Source organism: Drosophila elegans, unplaced genomic scaffold (assembly GCF_018152505.1).
Source record: "Drosophila elegans isolate 14027-0461.03 unplaced genomic scaffold, ASM1815250v1 contig_149, whole genome shotgun sequence".
Classification (NCBI taxonomy): Eukaryota; Metazoa; Arthropoda; class Insecta; order Diptera; family Drosophilidae; genus Drosophila; species Drosophila elegans.
This window is the reverse complement of record NW_024545513.1, coordinates 14,871,993-14,897,723: the sequence shown is the minus strand read 5'-3', so window position 1 is coordinate 14,897,723 and position 25,731 is coordinate 14,871,993. Positions and strand designations below refer to the sequence as shown.

The 25,731-nt window shown below is 38.1% G+C and overlaps 3 protein-coding genes across 4 annotated transcripts in view; 1 reads left to right on the top strand and 2 right to left on the bottom strand.

The window, feature by feature from the left end:
* Window positions 1–25,731, top strand: part of LOC108149992 (inactive dipeptidyl peptidase 10) — a 111,238-nt gene that overhangs the window by 26,418 nt on the left and 59,089 nt on the right. The window contains exon 1 of one of the 2 annotated variants that reach the window (XM_017277924.2): window positions 13,319–13,722. The exons of the other annotated variant lie outside the window; for it this stretch is intronic. Coding sequence (XP_017133413.1) covers window positions 13,612–13,722 — 111 coding nt within the window. The 5' untranslated portion in view covers window positions 13,319–13,611. Of the gene's footprint in view, window positions 1–13,318; window positions 13,723–25,731 lie in introns of those variants that run through there. 2 annotated transcript variants of the gene reach the window in all.
* On the bottom strand, window positions 22,971–23,526 carry LOC108149995. Its single transcript, XM_017277927.2, has one exon. The coding sequence runs from the start codon at window positions 23,521–23,523 to the stop codon at window positions 23,113–23,115; it is 411 nt and encodes a 136-aa protein (XP_017133416.1). The 5' UTR covers window positions 23,524–23,526; the 3' UTR covers window positions 22,971–23,112.
* Window positions 23,814–24,865, bottom strand: LOC108149994. Its single transcript, XM_017277926.2, has one exon. It carries the CDS (start codon window positions 24,809–24,811, stop codon window positions 23,825–23,827), a length of 987 nt encoding a protein of 328 aa, XP_017133415.1. The 5' UTR covers window positions 24,812–24,865; the 3' UTR covers window positions 23,814–23,824.

Below are 25,731 nucleotides of genomic sequence, written 5' to 3'. Positions count from 1 at the left end.
ATGTGATTTGGAAATGATATGCATATGGACCAACTTTCTGCTCGCCAACTGAATTCACACTTAGCCAGCGGCCACTGTGCATAATGCCGAGGTGCTGAGTGGCCACCGTAAGAATTCCTTCGGCCAGGAGCTGTCGTTCGTTGCTCGTTGTTCGTCCTTCGCCCATCGCCCTCAACCCCTGGGTGTGTGTGAAAAGTGTGCATCTATTTTGTCTTCGGTGCGGGGAAAAACTGCACAAAAGTGCGGCGGGAAAATGGGAAAGTTGGAAAGTGGGAAAATGGGGGACTAGGACAACTACTGAATGCCGGCCATTGTTGTCTGGCTACCTTGGCTTGCCTGGCTGCTCCATTGTGCCCTTCTTGTTGTTCTGTTTGGCAAGCTGTGCGTCATGTGCCACGCCCCGATGGCCGCCCACTTTTCCACTTTTCCACCGCAATCGCCCACGCCATCATTTGTCCTGGTCCTCTCCTTTTGGTCTTTGTCAATGTAAACAATTTAATTTGCTTAGTTGGCGTAATATTCGCCATCAATAAAGAACTTTGGGTCTCGAGAGCGGGGGTATGCCGCACAATGACTATCGATAACAGGCAAGAAGCAGCATAAGCCAAAGGAACCAAAGGCACCAAAGAACCAAGAGCGAGGGCAGGAGCAGGAGAAAGTGGAGGAGAAAGCGGGCTCGTCTCGCGTCTCGTCCTTGTGGCTTTCACTTCGCCAGCGTCTGCAGTCGAGTGTTGAACGCACTCGAAATAAATCGTAGTCAGAAAAAAACCACACACCCACACTTCGGAGAGTGCACAGTGGGAAAAAGTACAATTTTATTTGGATGAAAGGTGCATTTTGTGATAAATAATTTATGTTATTGATGTTGAATTTATATTTCTTAATTTAAATATTTTTTTTATATTTGATTTATGTATGAAACAAACATAAATAATTTTATTCAATTGTACACCCTTTTCTGAAATGTTTTTTAAGTCTACTTATTGTGGCAATTCAGTTTTATAGATTTAAAAAAACAAATTATTTTTCTTAAATGTTGTTTAACGCAGGATAATGCATTTTATTTTTAGCATACAACGTGTTAGCCTAATTTTTTTATTTGTTTGCCTTTTTAAAAATCAAACTTTTACAGAACCGCTGAAAATAATTTTTCATTTCATTTTTTCTCACAATACTAAACGACGATTGATATTTTGGTTTTAAGCAAAAGATTATTTATCATACGACTTTCTGAAGATAATTTACTTAGTATCAAATAGAAAAAATAATCCCTTTTTTTGTTGTTAATGATTACACATTTTTATTTAAGTTTCTGGCACCTCGAAATCATCTCAATATTTCGCAGTGTTTCTACCAATATTGTTGAGACCATTGTACTGACCAACATTGAATCGTTATGCCCAACGTCTTTTGTGTGTGAAAGTCATTCAGACGGTCTGTTATTCGGCCAGTCAGTCAGTCAGATAGTCATGCCTTTATTCCTTCTCTTGTTCCACCTCTGCGTCCATTTCCATTCCCTAGTGACCGCAATTGCGGGTAATTGTTAATCTCTTGCATTGATTTTCCATTCTGCACCCACACTTTTCACATTCGCCTCTTCATCGTAATGATCCGATAATCAAATTAGCTCACAGCAATTGACCAATCGAAGTTTCTCCGCCTTTACTGAGTTCCTCGTTCGCTGCCCTTTTAATTGCAGTCGTCCAACAGTGCGTATGATTAACATTGCACACGCAGAGGAATGAGCGATAATTGCCGGGAAAATGTGAATAAAATAGCTGTAATGCGGAGCAGGAAGAGCGAATTTATCGATAAATAAATAAATATTTATAGTTTCATTTGCAATTCCATAAATGTTGTGAAAATAATAAGCAGATTTTGATTATGTTTTAATTATTAAACGATTTTTAAGTTTTTATTTTATTAATAATAAAGCCTATTCCTTTCAAGCGTTAGTAATAAAGTATAAATTTTAATTTATTAAATTAGTTTCTAAAGACATAAACGGGTTTTAAACTAGATAAGAAGAGTTGCCTTGGAAATAAGTAAATGGTTACACAAAAAGTTTCTACAAACTTTATGCCGTGCCGCTTTTCATTTGATTTTTCCACAACAAATTTCCATCGATGGCAGCCTTCATCGCCAGACATCCTCCGGCTTCCATGTCCTTTATGTCTGTGAGTCCTGTTATTAATTCGTTTCGAATGAACTGCTACAAATGAATGGCAGTAAGGAGGAGCGGGCGGCGGAATTCATGATTCCGTATGCCGAATTCAAACGAGCCCTTGTCAGACATCAAAGACAAAGCTGGCATCTATAAAACATATACAACATATCATAAATAACAAACAATTATGCGGGCATTGGCCAAAAGGGACTGCAAAACCAAACAGGGTGTGTGAGGATGTTGGCCAGGAAATACGAGTTTAGTATATATACAAATGGAGAGTGGCAGCCCAGGTGGAACAGATGTAAAGGATTTGCGGCCCCGAGCACCTAGGCAAATCAAGAATGGATAAGTGGCGAATCCAGCATTCAGACAGCCTGTCAGCCACCAAACTGATTTATGCATTTTACCCAGGACCTCCTTTTGCCACTGCACACGAAATTGCTTAATTATGTGTGCCATGCTTCGTTTAGATAAAGTCAAACATTAATTCAGAGTCTTAAAGCAATTCCATTTAATTTTCATTAGCAAAAGCCGCAAATTAGAAGAAACTTTTCTCGCCAACACCCCCATCTTCCATGGAATGCCAGCAATTTTCATGAATATTAAAATATTCAAATTCAAATTGTTGGGGGCCGAAAACAAAAAGAAACCAAAATCGTCAGGCGGCCCGAAAAATACTCTGCGACCTGAGACAATCATGAAATTTGAAATTCATAGACTCCTGCTGTTACATTTTTGCGGCTACAATTATTAACATTATTTGCTTGCGGAGATTTTCAATCAGTTCTTCAAGTCGCCAAGGTACACACTTGAAAAAATTAAATATAAACTTAAAAAAAAATATATTTAATATTTAGTTTATTTTAACACTGATAAAAACAAAGTTAAAATTTAATGGGCTTTGGGAAAAAATTTGATCAAATAGTGAACCACAGCTAAAAGTCTAACTGTTTTAGCATAGCTGATAACGATTTTCAAAATTAATTTTTTTTTAAATTTTTATATATTTTTTTTTTAAATTTTTGGAAAAATGACCAAAAAAAATGTATTTCAGGGGCTTGTGCCAGTTGATTGGGACTTTTTTACGAGTTTAGAAAGGTATGACATTTCAATTTTGGGCTTTTAATGACATCGTTATGGAAAAATCCCTGATTTTTGTTTTCCGAAATCCAAATTAGTCATAAAATCTCGGTTTTTGTTTACCATTTGGTCAAAAAGTGACCCACAGCTGAAAGTCTTACTGTTTTGCACAGCTGGCGATTCAAGCTAACGACCCTCCTAACTTTCTGGTTGATTTTAATAAATACAATTTTCTTCCAATTTTGACATTTTTCATTAATTTTTTTTGGTGAAAATTGGTAGAAATAAAAAATCTCCAGGCTTGAATGCCAATTGGTTTGAAATTTGAATACGAGTTTATAGAGGTATGACATTTAATATTTAAGCCTTTAATTGCTTTGTAATGGCTAGAAATCTGATTCTTTTGTCAAAAAAGCAGTGCCTTTAAATGAAATTTTGTATTTTATTTCGAAAAACAAGCCCGTTTTGAGCTTGTCTTTTTTTATCGTGAGCTTATGTAATTGTTGGGCTATTATTTTTCGGAAGTGTACGTTTAGCCATTCGGTAGAAATCTTTCTGGGCCGCTGCCTCATTTTTCATTGTCAGCAAATTGGCCCTGGCTTAAACGGCCGGCTTTAGTGTCGATTTTAATTAGGACCCGAGCCCCAGGAGCGGGGGCCCAAGACTTGCAATCCAGGACTCTGGATTCGTCCATTAAAAAGGAAACCGAAGCCACAGCCACAGCCAAAGCCCAAAACCAAACCGAAACCAAAACCAAAACCAAAACCAAAACCGAAACCCTCGGGGGCCAAGCTACATCACATCAAGGCATTGGTCAGTCGGACAGAAGGATGGCAGGACAGCTGGACAGCTGGACAGCCGGACAGCCGGACAGGACATCATTACGGCTGCTTTGACCCCCCGGAAAATCTAAGCGGCCCTGGCCATAAATCAAATAAACGCCGACTAAGCTGAAAAACACAACAGGACGGGGAAAAAAGCTGCTGCTGAAAATATCCGTATAGAAAATACAGGGAAAAAAATTGATGAAAAGCAAAATTAGTAAGAAGATTAAATGCTCTTAGCTACTGAGGGAGTATATGCGTTATTTTGGTGGGAATACAAAAAGGTTTAACATTTTTATAGAATATGTTATCTCCAAAAGTAAACTGGGTGATATTTTATTATAACTTAATCATATAATATTTAATACCAAATTGGAATAACCACTTTTTAAATGTTTTTTTTTCACATTGGGAATCGGAAGGATTAGGCAATCGGTTTAAAATATTTCTTCAACATTGTTTCCGATTTTAATGGGTATTAATTGGTTACTATTAGTTTAAATAGATTATGACTTTTAAGTATCGCCTTTTAATTAACCATCGAACCAATTATTTTAATTTTGTTTTAAGCTATAACTTTATTAAATAATTCATTTTCAACAGTTCTAAATGTTTTTTCTCTCTGATTTACTTAGATTTTAGATATTAAATTTGTGCCTTTTTTTTTTGGGAAATTAGCCAAGTGCGACCAGAAATCCACAGTGACCTTTTACGAGAAAGGGCAATACACAAAAACAAGGCCAAATCCGAATTTAGGGCCGCAGGACAGGGCGACCTAGATGGGGAGGGATACGATACGAGTACTGGGGATTGGGGGATTGGGGGATAGGGTTTTCTTTCTCTAGGTTCACGGCCAGAGCACATGATAAAAATTGACACCATCGCCGGGAGGGATGCCCGGAAAGCCCGGCCGTAAAAGGCCTTCGGACTACAGACTACGGATTGTGGACTACGGACTAAGGACTACGGAATACGGACTACAGACTCCTGGCCTCCGGACTGCTGTCGTTTTTGGGCCGTAATAAAAATGTCGTTGCATTAGTGTCTGAGAGTGCGTTGAGTTCAAATACCGAGTGTGTGAGGGAGCGTAATAAAAATTTAGTATGTGTCACATTGTTGCCCCAGAGTCGCACTGAGGGGTCCCCATTTCGCCACCCTTTTATTTCCGCCACTAGCCCTGACCGGAAGTCGGCACTTTAGAGCCCTACTCTTATTCTATATTGTACATTGTATGTGCTGTGTGGTGGTATATGCTTTATTCGCTTTTCGCAGGAAATCTTTCGTCATTAGGCCATGCAGATTAAGTGTTTTTATTCGTATTTGCTTGGCCTCTTTTTTTGCCTTGCTCTTCATTTGCTCCGTTGTCTTGATTGATTCGATTCGATTTGAGTTAATTCACGCATATTAATCATACGCCCCGCGGCCCCATTTCTGGCGAAAAACAAAATCAAAGCCATGGCCCAGGGCAAGAGAAAACAAATCAAGCCAGAAATCTTGTTCAAAATTTCAAGGCATTTAGCAAAGTAAACAGCCCTCGAGACATGCTTGAAAAAGTAATTATGCATGGGAATAGTGGGGCGAGTTGAGCCGGGGAGTGTTGGCCATGGCTCATTGGTTTGGCGAACTGGCGAACTGGTTTTATTTATGGCAGACGTGCAGCCTGCTTGGCGATTGCACATTAAGTGTACAAACTTGATTAAAAATTCGGGCGTGCAAAGTATTCCCAGTTATCTTCGCAAACTAGTTGATAAGTTCAGCAGTTTGCCCCTTAATAAGTTGTGTCTTAGTCAAGATTAAACAGTGAATTTATGACAAAACTTAGATGAGTATTTATGAGGTGTATAATTAATTGGTCTTTAACGGCTAAAGAGAGAATATCGTATAATTTTATTGGTGTTCTTTTGAATATGGTTAGAATTTTTCTTTTTGTTATATTGGCCGTTTTTATTTTTATTTAGTTTATTTTAAACAAAATGTTCTTGAGTTACTATCTCTGGAGATATAATTTTTATAATCTCAAGGCTTTGCCTCTAAAATGGAATTTTTTGATAAAATAGAAATATAAAAGAACTTAAATTAATTTTTTTTTTTTATTAAAAAAAATACCTGTTTAGCATATTCAACTGACATTTTTGTTTATTTTTTGTACTGATTTTTCAAACTAGTTGAGTAAAAATATGAAGCCCATAAATGTTGGCATTAATTTTACAAAACTTCATAAATAAGTCTTCTAAGAAACATATTCATTCATACATTTTTTTGGCTCTATATCATGAGAGTATACTTAACTTTCTACGAACAACTGGTTTAACTGCAATTATTTTTATTCCCAAGCCAAGAACTTGAACGCTTCCTGATTGGATCATAACTTATTAATTTTCTTGCAGAGTTCTCTCATTTTTTTTGCCCCCGTCATTCAATTAAGGCAAGTTTCCCAGCGGAACTAGTTCCACGAGCTATCGATGTGCCCCGCCCCCTTTGGTGCAGGGGGCGTTTGCCGTTATTTATTGATTACGTGTCATATCACTCATACGCGCCGTTGTGCGCCCATCGTTCGTTTCGAAGCGTTGCGATGCTATGCGATTCGAGTCGAGTCGATTGAAATGTAACGCAAGTGGAACGTGCCCAGAAGGATGTGAGGGTGTAGAAGGGGAAAGGGGAGGACAAATGGGGGCCAAAAAATGGGGATGAGGGGGGGGCAAAAGGACATGGAGGCATCAGCAGCCGAACGAAACTTGTGCAAATAATTAAGTGCGCTTAAGTGATTTGCTCGACATCGACATCGAGCGATGACTACATAAAGATGACGACGACAGTGATGGTGCACTGCGATTAAAATATAATAAAAGACAGTCCCAAAATAATGGGGGAAATTAAATATATAAATTAGTAGGAATTTAAAATTATACAAAACGGTGTTCAAAAACATCATTCGATTTTGTATATAAAGTATTCATTTTCAGGAAAACCCCATGTTTTTCTTTCGGTAATATTGACAAGGGTGTCGCAGTCGATGACGTTGCCAGCGGCATAAATGGGTCAACAATTCGGATTCAGAAATTTATGCGACGCCTTCAAAGTCAGTAATGTTTGTTAAGAGGACTGAAAAGTTCATTAAGAAAGCCAATGTCTGTGGTGCGAGAAAGGAACAAATTTATCTTGAACTTTGAAAAGATAAAGAAAAATACATCAAAAAGCTAACTCAAAAATATATAAGTAGCCAATACCAGGAACTTATTTAAATCCATTTGAATAGGTTTTTTCAAAACTGTCCAAATTATATTATTGCCTTTGTTGGCTGAAATCTGCTGGCTAAGTTCATTCAAATAGCCTGAAATCTACACAATCTCTTGATTCCTTCGTCGTTTACTTGTTTTCCTTTTTGGCCTCCTCAAAATAACAAGCCCACAAAAATATCCTGTGGCTATGCTGTCCTCTTAACTTGAGTTGGCCATGGAAAGCAATCAGCGAGTCCTACTTCTATCGCCACTGCTGCTTACTTCTAGGGTTTACACGGCTATAACCTTTAAATATAAACAAAATATATATATAAAATATAGTAATTGTAATTTGTATATACTTTAATCAAATTTATAGACTTTTATCTTAAATCAAGGGTAGTAAAAATAACTTAGCCTACAATTAGACATTTTCATTCAAGCAACTGCATTTAATTAATTAGAAATTGTTTTTTTGAACTAAATGGTGATTTTTGTTTAATTTTGTAAAGAAACATTTGTAATATTAAACTATTATTACTTTATACTTATTTTAGCATTTTGTTCCCAAAATCCATGTTTTTTCATAGATCAATTCATTTCGAACAATTCAGATTGGAATATATATTCGTTAGACCTTTTTCTCTCAGTGTCTGGCTACACTGGTATTGCAAGATATTTGGGTGTTGTCTAAATTTGATCAAAAAATACCAAGAACTTTCGCTTTCTGTTTGACTGGGCAAATTTGCTCAAATTGTTGAAACAATCCGTCAATGCCGACGGGTTGTCCTTGGGAATCCTGGCCAATCCTTGCCCTGCCATCCTTGCACAAACCGAAACGGCAACTGAAGCCTTTTTTTATGGTTCTCACTTGCTTGTCTTTTTTCTTTTTGTTGTTTTTTGTAGTTGTTTGGCGCTGCAGCAGCTCTCGTAGAAATCCCAAATGGCCCGCAGCTGCTGCAGGTGGCCAGGGAATTGAGCCAAGGACGTGGAGTGGGCGCCGGAGTGGGCGGAGTGGGCGGGGCAGTCGAAGGGCAAGGACGACAAGGGATAGGTTTCCAGAAGGAGAAGCTGCTAAGAAAGGCAGACGAAGGTCGCTTGTAGGTCGTCTCCCGAAGGTCATCAACAGCAATTAATGCTGCAGACTGCAGTTGAGCCAAAACAGACACAACCACACACACACACACACACACGCACACATACTATGTGGTGTCACATTAAATATGCATTTCTCATATGGCGTCAGTCGAGTGCAAATAAATGTCTGAATAACTCAACGAAGCATTTTAATTAACTTTCACTGCCGAATCCCCCCTTTTTCAGTCGACCTTTCGCTCAATTAAACGGCCAATTGCGACATTCGTGACATCCGAGCTGCAAATCTGTGGCTAAACAAGCCAAACGATCCAACCAGGGCGAAACTCAATTTGCATGTGGTATACAACATACGCCACAAACCAAAAAAAAAAACTCTGCCCGAGGAATATTTAATAGCACGTTGGCAATCCGCTTGCAAATATGTTACACACGGGCTGTTACAGATGTTTTTATTGATTTAAGATCAAAAATAAATATGATAATAAATATATGAAAAGAAGCCTTTAGGTATTTATTTTGTATTTATATTTATGTCTCTTTAGTCTCTGAATAACTTCAAAATAAATTGTATGTTAATGAAAAATAATTTTCTGTTGTTACAGAAATGTTGTTTGGGTTTTAAACAATTTTGTAAAAGCCTTAAATAATTAAAAAAAATAAATAAATCTTATTAAAGGTTAATTTATAAAGAACGGATTTATAGTCTTAGAAAAATGTGTGTATAGCTTAAATAACCATTAAATTAAATGTCCAAATTTGTCTAGGCTATTAAAAAAATTGTCTAAAAATATATAAATGACTTCTTTTCCACATTTTTATTTTTTAAATGGCAGACTTTTTAGGCCCACTGTTTGCCCTGGCAGCCTGAACATTTGACAGGAATTCCCATTAAGTGTTGTATTCCTGACTCGGTTCACTGCGCTACTGAGACATGTGACTCCTCCACTTTTCGCCCAGCATTGTCCCAGCTTAACTTCAATCGATGTGAGCCCTATCTTCGAGGGCGAAGAAGGGCGTGGCCGTTAGCGAACACTTGTAATTATGAGCGATTGGCGGAGCGAAGCCACAGCAATTGAAAATCAGACGCAGTGTCGCCGAGTTTGGCACTTTAAGTGCTTCCTTCTAAGGCCCCGAATCCCCACAGCTTCTCGATGCAATTTAATTAAGACCAACAAAGTGGAAATTTCGCGCCCTCCGAAAAGGAGGAAAAGGCCGGCTGGGGGGCGACTAACGAAGCGTGCCAAACATTTTTCTCCTGGCCCCCGCCAAAAAGTTCAAATGAAAATTAGAAGAAAAGCGTAGGAAAATTAAGCAAAAAAACCAAAATGAAGAAAAAGAAAAGAGAAAATAAGTTGGTAAAAGCAAGCAAAGCGGAAATTATGTTGCGGCCATTTCTTTATTTCTTTATTTTATTTTTTCAAGAAGACAAAGCCGTAGGGCAGGCAAAAACAAATATAGCCAAATTAAGAACTGGCCAGGAGCTGCTTGCCACTGCTAATGGCGCTTGAAGGAGGCAAGAAAATAAGCAAATATGTATATAGACGACAAAGCCACCGAATCCGAATGCAAATGCGAATGCGAATTGGAACCGGAATACGAACCAAGATCTCGGGCATGGGAAATGGCGGTAGTCCCTGTCAATTATTTGCATTTGCCAGGGGAAACTTGACAGTTGAAAGCGTTCTCTCAATTGCACATGGACGGCATTTAGAGGGGCTCCTGGTCCTGCACTTGCGGAGCACTGAGGCGCTCATGCACAATTTCCCACTCCACTTTCTCCGGTACTGGGCAAAACCATTTGGTTGGCGTGCCACCACGCTCCTTCTCAGGCGGTTAAAGTTTTAATGGCTGGCACTGTGACAATACCCTGGAAAATGTTGCCAACTTACAATGGTTTTGATTTTGTTATTTCTATTTATATAACAGTTTTAACATTGATCTAGCAATAAGCGCTTATTCTTATGATAAATAAAAATCTGTACCCAGGTCAGCTAAAAGCTGGTCTTAGGTGTTATTACCTTGGTATGGTTTAAGGTACCATAAGATTGTACCTACCTAGGTACACCCCAACTCCGTCAATAAAGGGCTATATTAAGGCATATTTTCTCACTAACACAATTTCCCATTGGCCTCTGAGTGAAATCAAATAAAATCCAGAGGGAAAATCTGCGCTGATTTAATTACCATATATTGACAATCTGCCGCATATCCCTGCCCATCCTGCGCTACCCTGTCCACTGTCCGCTGTCCCGTGTCAAAACAGCTCGGCATGCATGAGGACATTGGCAGGGGGCTTGCCAGGTGGGGGCGTCGCAGGGGCTGTCGAGTTGGGCGTGGCAGTAGAAAGGCATCCTCTCGAGGTATCAGGGGACTTACCTTTTATAAAAATTAAAACTTTTGGTCAAAGAAACTCTAAGTTAAATTTACTTAATTTTGTATTAGTCAAATTCAATAATTTTTGATTTGTTGTTCAGAATTTCTCCATAAATTTTTAATAAAAATTATATTATATTTCTGATAAATATTTATAAAAAAAAGCTGGTGCTCATAATTTGTTAGCTCATGTGACACTTATATTTAAAGACTTTTTTTAATTGTAAATTTACAATTTGTAGTTAAACACAAAACCCTAAATTGCGTCCCACTGTTTGTATGTGCGAAATCCGTTGACTGCATCTGGTTTTAACTTGGCTGAATCTGCGTCTGAATCCGAATACGTATCTGAATCTGAATCCTTGTTTCCGTTTTTCAGCGTTCCGGTTGCATAATTACGTATGCAGTGCGTGGCTGGGCCCATTTTTTGATTTGCATATTAATGCTGATGATACGAGTGCGTCCCCCTTTTTTCCTTCTTGTTTTTTTCGCATATTACGCATGCGCATCGTTGTTTGACTTGGACCCATTATGAATATTGCGTATTAAAATGGAAATTAAAGCCAAATTAGCAAGCGCTTGGGCGGTGGACTTTCATGCTTGTGGGCGTGGCCCGTGACAGTTTTAATGCTTTCGCTCCGCCACTTGACCGCCATCATTCAATTGTCAACTCGAATTGCTTTTCAATGGACCGCCGGTGAACACTTCATAACTGCCGGCCACGAATGTCATGGGAAAAGTTTATTGTACACCTTTCCGGCTTTCATTTTTTGTATGCACTCAATCATTTTTTTCCATTGAGAAAAACATCGAAAAAGTTTTGCGGCAAAACGAAATTTCCTCGAAAAGTTCGGTTCATTTTATTTTCTCCCTTTTCTTGCTGCTGATGCTGCTTTTGATGGCCTGTTCAAGTTGAGGTGACACATTTTTTCCGGCACCAAGTGAATGTAAAAAACAAATACAATTTCACAGTCGTTTAGTTGTCACCTTAGGTGCACTGCTGAAAAATAAGGACAACAAACAATAAAGTTGAAAAAGCACAAACACTCCTAATTGGTATATTATTAATATTATTTACCTGCGTTAGGTTGCTTAATTTTATTAGAAATAAATTAACAACACAAAAAAACTCATTGTTTACAAAAGGTTTCCTAACAAAAAGTGGTTATTTTATAAAAATATTTTTAAAACGATTTATCTTAGAAGTTCTGGTGTGACGAAATACAGTTTTACACGAATTTTAAACTTGTTTCTATCAGTCTTAAAATGTTATTTTAATTTAATAAATTTTAAAGAAGTCTCAAAAAATTTGTTTTTATAGCTTTCCACTTATTTGGTGTTCTTCTTCAGATTATTTTTAGTGAAAAGTACTTAAATTTTGTTGCCGTGTGGGTTACCTGCTCGCTGTTGGCTCGTTCTGGCTTTTATTCCATTTTCCTGGCTGCTCGTAAAGCGTGTGTAATGCCGTTAATACAAATTTTCAGCGTTTACAAATTGCGCATACGACACGTGGTGCAGGTGGGAAAGGCGGGCATAATCATTGGGGACAAACAGACGTTTCAGCTTTGAAAATGGAATTTTCAACGTGTCAGCAGCAGGCGCCTTGGGCTATATGACTACTATATATGATTGTATTATATATGTGCTCACAATTGTGCTCAAAACAATAGTGCGTATAAAAGCAGCAGTTTTAACTTATATGACGATACTGTTAAAAAATACAAATTTTAAGGGCCTTACTTTTAAAGGATTTAAAATATCGTTATGCTTTCGGTAAAGTCTCTTTAAAGGAGTGGGTTGTACCTTTATATGATACCGTAGAATATTATTCTACTATCTTGAACCCAGTTGTACATTTATAGGCCCTGTCAGATGTCTCATGTCTTCCCCGGTTTATTGACAGACGTGCCGGGTCGCTGCTCTTGGCAGTTTTCCCCTCCCTCGAGGATCTCTCGTCATGTTTAATTAGAACTGCGGCTTATTGGAATTGTTATTTGTCAGCATTTGGTGTTACCCTGCAAAGTTGACGATGGGAACAGCTCTAAGCTGAGTAATTTACCAAAATATTCGATTGGCGGGGCAATATACATATACACACGTATTTTTAATGCGATTTGCAGCAGTTAATTTGAGATTTATACCTTTGAACCTTAAGCAACGCGATTGCAGGTCGTAGAAAGTTTTAAAGCCTTTTGATAAAGTATTCTGTGTGATATTTATAATTTCTTTGTTGTCATCAATTGGAAGTAAAAAAGAAAAATCTAAAAAAAAGTTTGAGCTCACAGTTTTATTATCAAAATTTTCATGGAATATATTTTGAAAAACTATCCTACAATATAGCAATTTCAAGCACTTGATAAAGGTAAAATAATGTTATGGATAAAACTTTGGGCAGTAAGTGCATCCCAGCTAAGGTCAATGAGAATGATATCATTTTCTGTAGCAACTTTGTCCATCAACTTGGTCTGGTAGAATTTTCTCCCATTGTTGCCACAAAAGTTGACCATAAAATCATATTCTTTGCGCTCGTGTCAGTTTTTCCTAATTGTTGTTGGCAACTTTTGTGCAGCATGCGCGCCAATGCCAATTAATAGTTGAATATTCCACTTGGGCTTTGATTCACTTTTTCTCCTCTGAGCTGTCACTAGCAATTAGTAATTCAATTAAAGGTTTCATTCGTTCATGGATTTCTGCTGCAGCTTCTGTTCTCCGGTTTGCCAAAACGACGACTGAGCACCAAGTGAATAATAACAATAATAACACTAGTCGTAACATAATAACAGCCAATAATACTTCGGCACAAGTACGCCGATCGGGAAATATATAGTGGTTGAATAAAAGCAGCGGCATGTCGGTCGATTTGAGTGGACAGCAGGAGCCGACCATATCGGTGATAACCACAGTTCCGGTGGCCCAAAACGGTGGCGAAATGGACGCCCTGCTGCTCGGCAGGATTGGGGTGAGTAATGTCTCCCCGAAAATCGGGAATTCCCAATCGCCCATGAATCACCACCCACAGCCCCTCATCCGAACAAACAGAAAAACCACCACATACAAAAACATTGACTATTTTCCCCTCACTAAGTAGCAAAGTGCGTGATGTTCACTCCAACAGCAAAAGATAAACCAACTACCGAAAACCAAAGAACTCGTATTTCTCAATACCCTTGCGGAAAAATATACCAACGAAAATTCAGCCCAAAATTAACATAAAAATAATATTAAGCAAACGTTTTGGAAGCAGTTTTTTTTGTTTAGTTAAATTTTTAAATAAAATAGTAATTAATAAATAAATGCAAATGTAAATGTCAAGACTAAGGAATTAAGTTCTTATAGTCTATTAGTATTTTTAAAACCAAAGAAAATTTATAAAGCGTTAATAAGTATGCATGTTAAAGAGAACTTTAAAAATAACAAAAAAGATTCTAAAAAATAAAATATAAGATAAAAAAGGTATGCAATCTTAGCTTATCTACGTTTAAATTTAAATAAATCAATTTGCTCAATTTTAAATTTTAAAGAATGATCGGCTTGAGTAAAATCTGCAAGGGTATAAAATGAAATGAAAAGAATGAAGGCAAACCAAACTGAAGCGCGTAACTTTCATTGCCTTTTGCATTTTAGCTAGACAAATATTTGGCTTGGCTTTCGTTTTCCACTATTCTATTTTTTTCCGTTTACACTTTACCTCTCGAAAACTTTGACTAGTTGGAACGGCTTTAGTGGGCGTCAACAATCAACAATACAAAATATATAACAAAAAACTTCCTCTGCTATTTTGCTCTGCTCACACAATTTTTGTCATTAGCTAAAAAGTAGTTGCAAGCTCTCTCACTTTCTCCTATATATACATATATAACAAATACATTGGTTACTTTTAGCCATTTTAGCCTAGGCTTAAGTTTCCCACTGAAAGCGTAAGTATTTCCCCATCTAACTCTTTTTTTCCGCTTATACATATTTCGGAGGTGTATCGATGGATATACATTTATATATCTGCTATTTATTTGAATGAACTGCGTTTTTGGCCAGTTAGTTGCCTTTCGACCGGCTTGGTTAAAGCTTTACACTCTCATCCAATTTCATCCGGCCAAACGTTACAACTAAATCAAATTACCAATGTCGAATGAAATTAGGGCAAATACAAAATGGTTCTGAACATTCACAACATCGTCGAGGAAAGTGAGGTGACCACAAATGAGACAAAGGTAAAATAGTAGTACTAATTCGGTTGAACATGCTAATGAATAAATCTGATTTTAATTTGACAATATGCGATAGCTTGTGGCTTTTGCCAAACCACATTTTCACAGAATTATTTTGCGTTTTTATAAATTATGTTTATAGACCTTTTCGAGCTGAGCTTCTTTACTCGAATTAATCATGATGTGGGAATGGCTTACAAATTGTTTCTACGAACCAATCATTTTGTATGTACTTTAAATATCATCTTTATTTACCGTATTTACCGTATTCGAACGACTGAAAGATTCGAGGAAAATTTTAATTGAAATCAGGAGCTTTAACCAACGGCAAATTTATTTTTCCCTTGTCTTTTCGGCAATTGACAAAACTCTCTGCTAGCTAAAATGGGCAAAAATATCATTTTACTCTTGCCAACTTTGTGTCGATTCGACCAAGACCTCAACTGATAACGAGAGTTTTCCGCTTTGATGTGGCCAACTCGGCACCAACTTGGTCCCAATGTTAATTAAGCGGCTGGCTCTTGTTCCCTGCTTTCCGAATTCTCAGTTTTGCCGCCTGCCGCCCTCAACACAATGCACACAATTTCCATTTTAGCTTTTCCACAACTGCAGAAAGTTAGTAAGCGAGCAAATAAATTGCGGAGGAAAAGCCACAAAACAACTGAAACTAAGTGCTAGTCGGGCTTTATTGCATTTCCCTTTTTAATTAAAAAGCCAACGAAACAAAATTCAATCAAATTATAAATAACGTTCTCGCTTGGAGTCTTCTGCTAGTCCTTGATTTATGTATTTAAATGAGAAATGCAAAAAAAAATTAATTGTTCCCATATGTAACTTTTTTTTTTAAGTTTTTTAAAGAATACAATGCAAAATAAAATATTGATTTTATAAATGAATAAAGTTAAATAATTATATTTAAAAATCACAAGATGAACCAAATTTTATATTTTGTACAATATTTCAATATTTGTGCAGAATATGATACAATTAAATAATCAAAAAATATGATATACTGGTAGGCCCCAAAAGGGCTAATTTAAAACATTTTATGAATATTCCAAAATTGTTTAGTGGCTTCAGCCAAACAGCAACTGCAATTAGCTCGGGTTTTACTGCTTCCCATTTTAATTAAAACCTCAACGAAACGGAATTCAATCAAATTAAAAATAAAGCTCTGGCCTGGACTCTTGCTCATATCTCATTGCCCATCTCCCAATTTGATGTGCATATTTTGCTTTTCCCCATTTCCCGCCGACATTTTCCATTCATTTTTTAGAACCAATAAAATGCGGACATAAATTTAACTGCATAGCGAAAGGGGATTAGCACCCCCAGCTCAGAAAACCCTCAGTCGACACGACTCTTTTAGTTTGCCATTCAGTGGTAATTTGATATTTTTTATGTCTTCCGTATAATGCATTTAGTTAGTGTGTGTGTGTTCGCCTCAGTTGATGTGGTACAAGCTCATTAAACGGCCAAATCCAACCATTTGATTATGTGCCATAAAAGACCAAAAAGAACATGTGTCGTGGAAAGGAGGGGGTTTTTCGATTCCAACGAAGGATGATAAAAAATACGATGCAGTTGCATTCTCCCCATCTTTTGCTAAGCGGCTTTCATTGATCGGGAACTCACTTTGTCATGGAGCTTTGGAATTTCCAGGATTTGCCAGCTATTCATACAAGTTTGCACAATAATTGCATAAATTCTATGGAATCTACTTGATACTTAAAGCCTGGCAATCAAATAAACATTTTATAAAATGGTGTTTTGTATTAATAATGTTTAATAGTTACTTTAATTGAATTGTGCCAGCAACCCATAATAAAAGTTATAGAGTAAATAACAGCATTTTTAAGCTGTTGCTTATTTAATATTAATAATAAATTCAAACAATAACAATAAGGAAAGCCAATTTAAAACCGAAATACAAAAACCAATCGAAACACTTATGGGAATTATTAGTATATTTTAAGAGTGTTTTAAGCTCTTCCCACGACAGACCACACATTTCTTGTGAATCGAGCAAATGGGAAAATATTAAAAGGAAAACGATTTCGCCTGTGCGCTCATGTGGTTTCCTGAATGTGTGAGTGTGTCGGTGAAGGAAATCGAAAATCTGCAATCTTGTGCATCGACAGGCAGCCACACATTTTCCCCCATCCCATCGCCAGTAACCAGTGCACCGCAAAAAGCGTGTTATAGAAATGTTTACAAGATGAGCAAACAGTTTTAATCGAAGCGCAATGATTTCCGATTCACAATATTGGCCATGGATTATATGGAATGTATTATATGTGCAGTGCCATTTGCCAAATTGATTTGCAATGTGGGTGGCAAGGTCGCCCCACAAAACTAACCAATGGCCCTTGGAGCGAAAATGTGACCGCACTGAGCTGAGTATCCAACATATACGAGATGCACATGAATGATTGAGTTGGCTGGATGATGAATGCATATTTGTTGGGGCCACCCAAAGGGCTGCCAATTGTAAATGGAATCGGGAATCGTATCACAACCGGACGGCGTTAATCGAATCAAGTGCACTGCACGTTGTGTCCACAGGCAGTGGACAGAGAGTCCAGTCAAAGCCATTGTCAGGGACATGAACGCATGCCGATGCATTAAATCACGGCCACAGTGTAGCGAAATTGCCAATTACGGCTGTTATTTGTTGTTAAATATAAGTTAAAATGCTGCGTATTCAGTTATTGAATTAAAAACACACATTTTAAAAAATAAAATAGAAAAACCGCTTACATATCTTTCGCACGACTTAAATTTGAAAATGTATAGTGTTGAGTCAAAAATGTACAAGAACTCTGTTATTTAATTGAAAACAAATAATTGATTCTTATTTTTCGAAAAAGAATGCTTATTTTTCTTTACAAAATTTATTACATATTATTATTTATTTACTAATTATCAAGTTTATCAAATAATTCATTTATATTTATTTCTTGATTTTGTTTACTTTTTTTGTTTGATTGCATATTCAAAAAGAAATTATTTATATGTTTCTTGCATCTTTGTTCAACTACTTCGCAACTAACCTGCAACACTGTGGTTTTCCGCTGGTCACAACGTGCGGGAGGGTGGGGGCGTACAAGGGGGCGTGGCGTAGCAGTAACTGTTAGCTGAGGCCCGACACGCTTGATTGAGTTCAAAATCAGATTTGTGGGGCCCTCCCAGCTCGCATTGCAAATTGAAATAAAAACGAAACGTGACATTCGGTTTGGTTGGCAACAGGCGAACTGAGACGGAAAATGAAAATGAAACTGAAAATGAAACTGAAACAGAAACAGAAACAGAGGGCCAAACAATCGAATAAAGTTTCGGGTTCTTCACCCCTTTTTGTTTGTATAAGCTTTCGACGGGTATTGCACTTTTGACCAGAAGCTTGTAACGCAGACATATAGTCTCTATATATACTCTTGATCTGTCTGTAAACCAAACGATATTATCACAAATTTAAATCAGACCAAATCTATAGAAATGAAATCTGAAAAAAGAAGAATTAAGCTTTTGGTTAGGGTACAAAAACATCGGTTTGCCGACGTTAACTTTCTATGTTGTTTTGGTTGGTTTTTTGAAACAGCAAAAGGGTGCAAATCTCGCTTTTAGAACGCATATTTTATTGTCAAAATCAATAGATGTCGGCGTTTAACAGCTGCCAGTGGCAACCCCTGATTGCCTGTCAAAAGCTTTTTCGTTTTATTAGATTTCCTCTCTGCCGGTGACTTTTGACCCCCAGGTGAGTCCTAGAAATTTCCCTTCGCTGTTTGTTGTTTTAGTGTATTTTTCAGACCATAGTCTGCCTCTTTCTAGCTTCCTGCATGCCATCTACACACGCACACGCACACTAACGCAAAGTCCTGTCTCATGTTTCCCGAAATTCCCACAAAATGAAAATAAAGAATAAATCTCATCATGTTAAATGTGCAATCATTTGATAAATATTTATATATATATATATATATGAAAGAATTTATATATTTTTTTTCTTTTTCTCTTCTACTCCCCCCCGCCAACCCCTCGAAAACACGCACACACACCCACAACACTCACACACACGCCCGAAATATATATATGTATGTATATATGTATGTACTTATGTGTATATGTGTCACCACAAAAAAAAATTTAAAACCAAAAATACCCCCACAAAATAACAAAAAAAAAATGTTTGAAAAAAAAATAATGAAAAAATTCATCTAGCAGCATTCGGTAAGTATACGAAATATTTTTCATTATTAATATTTTAAGCGCTTGGGATGTGTGGAGAAATCGTAGGCAAAGGAAATGATTAAAGTGTGGGCATTGAAAATCTCTACTTTAAATAAAGTCAAATAATCCGAATATATATTTAGGTTGATTTTTATTAAGCTTTTACCGTCAAGGAAATTGTTTTATTAGATTCACCGTGAAAGTGAATTATTCTTATGGTATCATATCAAATTATCAAGTACTACTTCAAACTTCCTTTCTCGATTTGATTCATAATAATAGCCATTCTTTTCCATTCCTGTCGTTATTGTTTACAATTATTAAGTACGCCAAAATGGGGTGGTAATAAAATTGTTAAGAGACCTGTGCGGAAGCACCGGAAAACTTTACAGGCTCAATGTGCCTGCTGAATTTATGAATTTGCTTCTGTGGGTAAAGGTATGCCATCCCCCGCCCCCCATAGACCGACTTTTGGCGGACCCGCTGACTTGGCTAATGGACAGCCGTTGGCGCAGAGTGGCGAAAAAAAAATGAAATGAAAGCGACTTCTGCGGTTGCCTAGGACTTCCAGGCGAGCGACTTTTCTGTGCCTATCTAACGATGCCATTATATTGTCATGAATATGATTATGTCGGCCCGCATATATATGGCAAATTGGGGGTGGGTTGGTTCTATTTTTCCAAAGGTAAGGCGCGAAGGCGTAGGCATCATATTTCACTTGTTGTTCAAGAGAGGGGAAAAGTTTTGGCCTTAAATAAATAGCGGAAAATATGGCTCAGAATGCGAGGAATTCTTGTCGCCAGCTTTCTTTCTCTCTCTTTCTGTCTCACTGTTTCCATCTCTTTCACCAGCGGGGGTCTCCTCCTGCCGCTGTCTCTTTCACTGGTCCTGTGTGTTTGTGCGTGTGTCTCTTTCTTGGCCAGCGAATTTATGTGCGGCGCGTGTGAAGAATTTGTAGCCTCGCCTCTAATTGCACGGCGGTAAATGAAGACCTATATATATATTTTTTTTAGCCTCCCCTCCCTCTTTTTTTTTTGTGACCCCCCGCCCTATTTTCCAACACCCTGTTTTCCCTGCAAGGAGCGTGCAAAGTGTTGTCTGCCATAATTAAAGCCGACTTAGCAGACAGCGAGCATCTGTTTTTGGTCTGACAAAGTTCAAGTTCAGAGCAGGAGCAAACGAGGACCACCGCATCCACACCCCCACATATTTTGTAACCCACCCAAGCCTCTGCACCCACCCACCACCCTTCCTCCTTTTGACCTTGCCGAGTCGAGTGCAAAGTGCAAGGCAGGCAAGGATTCTGATTCTGCACTGTTCAAAAATACAGATAATTCTTAAATTTAGTAGATAACAAAATCAAATGCTGCCTTTATTTTATTTTATTTTATTTTATTTTTTTTTTACAAAATTCATGGCTTTTGTAGTTTAACAAAAGTCACAAAAAAATACTCAATAACAAATAAATATTTTTTGATGTAGTAGAAATTGAAAAGTAACTAATAGTTATTAAATATTAAAAGAAAATGCGTTAAAGTCTTAATAAAAGATAAAAAAAAATAAAAAAAATAAATAAGTGATGAAAATACAGAACAAATTACAGATTATTTCTTTCTCTTTAAGTTATAAGAATAATCTGCCATAAGACTTTTAAGTTTGCAAGATTTTTGGCCTACCATGAATACCTTAGTATTCGGTAAATAATTGGCAAACCAATTTTCTTAAGAAATAACACTTGCACACATGTAAATTTTTCTTTAAATTTTTCTCTTAGTTTTTGAGGCTGCAGCTGGCGCTTTTTTCCACCTTTCTGTTCATTCATAATTCAGTTTGGGACGACATGGCCCACATAGCTTCCTGCGTTCCTCTTTTAACTGGCATTTAAGCTGCGGTTCTCGCAATTCGCTCGCTTCTCTGCCCGCGCTTGACACATCAAGTATACGCCATGTGGCGCGATGCTATGCCAGCTATTTCTCGTTTATTAAACGTCGCGGGCGCCAAAATTTAATAAAAACCGACAGGAAAATTGTAGATGTTTAGCCAGCCAAGCGTTGAGCCCTCGATAAGTTATTATACCCATGCCGCCGAAGAAGAAAAACGCCCGAAAAAAAGGCAAGCAGCGTACGGCATAAAGCCTCTCATAAAAATGTGCAGAAAAACAGAAAAAGAAATCAAAGAAAGAAAAGGCGACAAAACAATTGACATAGCCATAAAACCAATCAGTTGCTGGGCGGACAAAGGAGAGATTTGTTTGTGTAAATCGCTTTTCAAATCGCACTTTATCAGCGGAAATAAATCGCCGAAAATCCGAGGAACAAATCTTGCGTATCTTTGGCGTAGAAGGCCATAAACATTTTAACTACGCTCCGGACATAATTGTAGCTACGAAGAACATCAACTGCAGGACATGTTCAGGCTGGCCCGAAAAGGGCGTGGCACTTGTTGTGGATTTTCGGTACGGAGGGGCTTTGTATATTTGCAAATCGATTTCGTTGTGATTGTGAAAACAATTTGAAAATTGCTTTGAGCCATTTTGAGGCAACTCGAGCGACAAGCGGTTGGCAAATAAGAAATCCCACAACCTCTCACACATGCCACACGCCCACGCACACATTCGCAAGGCAAGACACACACACACACACACACACAAGCAGAGAGACAAGTTCGCTGAATGTTGAAAATTACTCTTTATAAAGGTCCGTACATACTTTTCATTTCTGTCATTAAAAATTTACAATATTTATTTTCTTTAAACTTTTGCTACATATTGTATTTCAAAATCTTTTTTTGAGTTCGCTCAAAATGTTAAATCATATTAAAAATAATTTAAAAATGTTTAATTTTAAAGGGTGTTTAAGGCGCCTATTAAACCTTTTTCGCTTTCCTCGTTTCAAAAATCACTTACAAGCTGAAACAATTTCCCAGCATTCTCACTCCGACACCCTTGGTGGGCGGAGGCGATAAAAAGGGCGTGGCAGGAATAGGGCAAGTTGTGACAACTGAAATAGGCTGCACTAATTTGACAGAACTCAGCCAGAAATCGGTGAAGTAAGGGACTGCAGCCGGGTGCACTGAATGATTGACTGACTCTGACACCTCCGCCAAAGTTTCCCAACTCCGATTTTGTTCGACATTCAACAATCGGCGGCACAAAAGAACAGGGAGGAAAATCGGGCGGGAAAAAGGGGAAAACTTCCAGCTGACTCAACAGGAAAATCAGTCAAAGTTGATTCGATTCGATGATGTGGCAGAGAGTTAAGCAACAAATTGAATGTTTCCCCGCATATGAACACACATTTTGTCTTTAAGTTAAAGCAAAATTCCTGAAAATTCCCTGTTAAAAACAATTTAAGCTCGAAAAAAAAATAAAAAAAATTAGCAATAAATAGTTTTATATTTTTTTTAATAAATATTTTAGAAATTTGTTCACTTTTTTATTGAAATATATATAAGCTCGTTCGTTAGTTGTCTACTTATTTTCTTCTTTTTGGAACATTCTTAAGCTCCTGTTAAATATTTGTGATTAAAGTTATACCTTTATTTATAAAATATTAATTGCAATAATTAAATAAAATAATTAAATATAATTCAATTCCGAAAATAGTAAAACAAAGTATAAAAAAGAAATTATACTCGCATTTTTAAAATTACTTAAACTGTAATGGATGGAAATTTTTTTAAATTGAGTGTATAATATTTGGAATATGACTTTATTTTTACTAGTGAAATTTTCCTATTAAAATTATTCCTTTTCATTCTGGACCTACCCCAATAACTATTAAAACAAATTGTGCGGTGTTAAAGTGTATTTGTGTGAACAATAAAAATATTTATCGAGAGAAATGAAAAAGGTCGTCGAAACAATACAAGATTTTTGTGGGAACTGTGTGTATTGGAGTTTAAGTACTATTGGTTTCCTAATGCTGATGTTCGTCCTCCTCGTCAAAATCGATCTGTCTAGCTTGCCTCAATTTCTTTCGTTTTTCTTGGCCTACATGGACCCGGTGTTGGCTCGATTTCGCACGTCTCTTCCTCCCGATGAAGCCATTGTCCAGGTCCATTGGATCCAAGTCATCGGCGTCCAGTGGCTCATCCATGGGATCTTCATCATTGCCGTATTGCGGTTGCCAGTGGATTCCGAATTGCAAATCCTCGTAGTACTTGTCCCCGTCTAAATTCTTGAAAGCCGGCTTGTCATCAAAGACGCTTCTTTCATCGTCGTAATTGAAGAACTCTCGTCTATTGGAACAGTGTCTTCCATCGACATTGCAGATGCCGCCAATCACCATGGAAACGTAAATAGTTATCAGCAGAGACATGGAAGTCATTTTGTTTAACTTGACAGAACGATGATTACAGTTGATTGAACAAGGTCGAGTTAATCAGTTGACAGGAATGGGCTTTACTACCAAGATTACTTATTTTTGAGTTTTTTGGATATGTTTTTTTTTTCTTAAAAGTTTGAAAACAATGTATAGAGCGTATGTAGTTTTTTATTATACCACTTGCTTTTCAACAGATCTTCAACTAGTTACTTGTTTGATCAGCTTTGTACGATTTCGTTTTATTACGAAATCTTTATTTGATCGCCTTTCGAGTATAGTAACGTTATAAAGTAAAATTAAGAAGTTATATGCTTCCCTTCTGCCGTGGACCCATCAGCTTCGCCACGCTCCTGTCGATGGCATCCCGATTGGCCATCAGACTCCTCAATTTGGCATCGTACTCCTCGTACTGCCACTGACTTTTATCCGCCGAAAAAGTGATGCCCTGGCGGCTCTTCAAGTGCGTTTGTCGAAGGGCTGGACCGTGGATGAGTCGCAATAGGGGGGAAACGGGCTTACGTCGATCGCCACGGACGGTGTTGGAGCCCAATGTCTTCAATCTCTTTTCGGTGGCAGTGTCATCCAGAGTACACTGCTTTTGGTCCGCAAAGGTCTTCGGTTTCTGTGAGCACTTCGCCGTGGGATGTCCCGAGAGCAGGGGGTTAATGGTGCTTTTTCCGCAAGTGCTGCCTGGTGACTTGGACTTGCTCTTTTCCTGGGACTTGCTCTTACCCTTGCCGTTGCCCTTACCCTTGACCTTGCCCTTGGACTTGACCGTGCCCTTGCCATTGGTCTTGCCCTTGATCTTGCCCTTGACCTTACCCTTGCCCTGGCCCTTGACCTTGCACAAGCGCGATTGCAGGATCTTTAAGTTATCGGTCATGGCATTGGTGTGCTTCTGGATAGCGCCAAGCAAACAGGAGATTCTGCCCACAAAGACCTTTTTATTGCCATCCTGATTGCCTCCGTTTTGGCCAATGGCCGCAGGATCGGCACTCTCGTCGTCGTTCTCATCCTTGACAATTTTTTTGGTAGTCTTGGAGCCACCGCTCTTTTCATATCTCACATCGTGAACGTTCTCGGCCGAACAGATGCCCGATTGCGACTGCCACTGGGACGGGCCATGTTCCTGGAACTCCACCATGGCCCAACTACTTTGTTTCTTCTGATTGAACGACCCGGGCCTGAGGTGCCCCACGCCCACACCAGAACTCTCGATGTGATACACTTGTCCCAAATGGAAGTGTTCAAACAGCCAGAAGACAATGATCATTTTTATTATCGTGGCCATGTTGTGTAGTTCTGAAATCGGAGACTTTTAAGGCAGTTCTATATGGATGTGAATTGTGAATTGAAAATGCTCAATGCTTATGAGGAGTGTCTAACTCCAATCTGTCATTTGCACATTAAACATAATTTCTTCGGACTTTAATAGTTTGTTTGTGGTTGCCATAAACATGCTTCCGGTTACGGCTGCCATGTTAATCGATGGCAAGCCATGGATTCGACGGGCTCTTGTGGCTTCCCTTCCGGAATGTCACCAGTTTGCAATTCTGCGGCTTGTGGTGGCTTGAACTCCTGATGATTTTCTTCAGTTTTCCCTGATTGGCCCACACTTTCCGGCTGCTGCTTTTGACGTCAGGGATGCGACTCTGAAATGTTCACTTGCTGCGGTTTTTGTTGCCATTCGTTTTATCCCCGACTGTTGTTTACAACCTGAGCACGATTGCCCCAAAGGTGCAACCATGGGTGGCTGCCGGGGGGTGGTGGTGTCGTGGGTTGCCTCTAACGAATTCATCAGCGCTCACAAAAGATAAAGAAAAATGGCAAACTAAGGCCAGAAGATAGCCACGAGCGAAACACCTACGCAAGCGGAAAGTAAGACGCTTACCAGTCCCCTGGAACCACCTTGTAATGCACTGAAGAAAATACGCAGCTTTAATTTTAAAATATTAAATGAAAAATATATCTGTTTGTGAAAAATATAAAAGCAAAACCACCTGTAATGCACTGAACAAAATACGCAACTAAGTCTATAATTTTAAAATATTTATAGAAAAATATATGAATGTCGTGAGACAAAAGTCTGTTTTGTGAAAAATATAAAAGCAAAACCTCAAGCAATGACAAATTCTTAGCAATCGATAGCAGTGCATAATAACACTCCGTTGTGCGTCAGCGTTGCGGAAGCTGCCAAAGGATGGAAAGGAT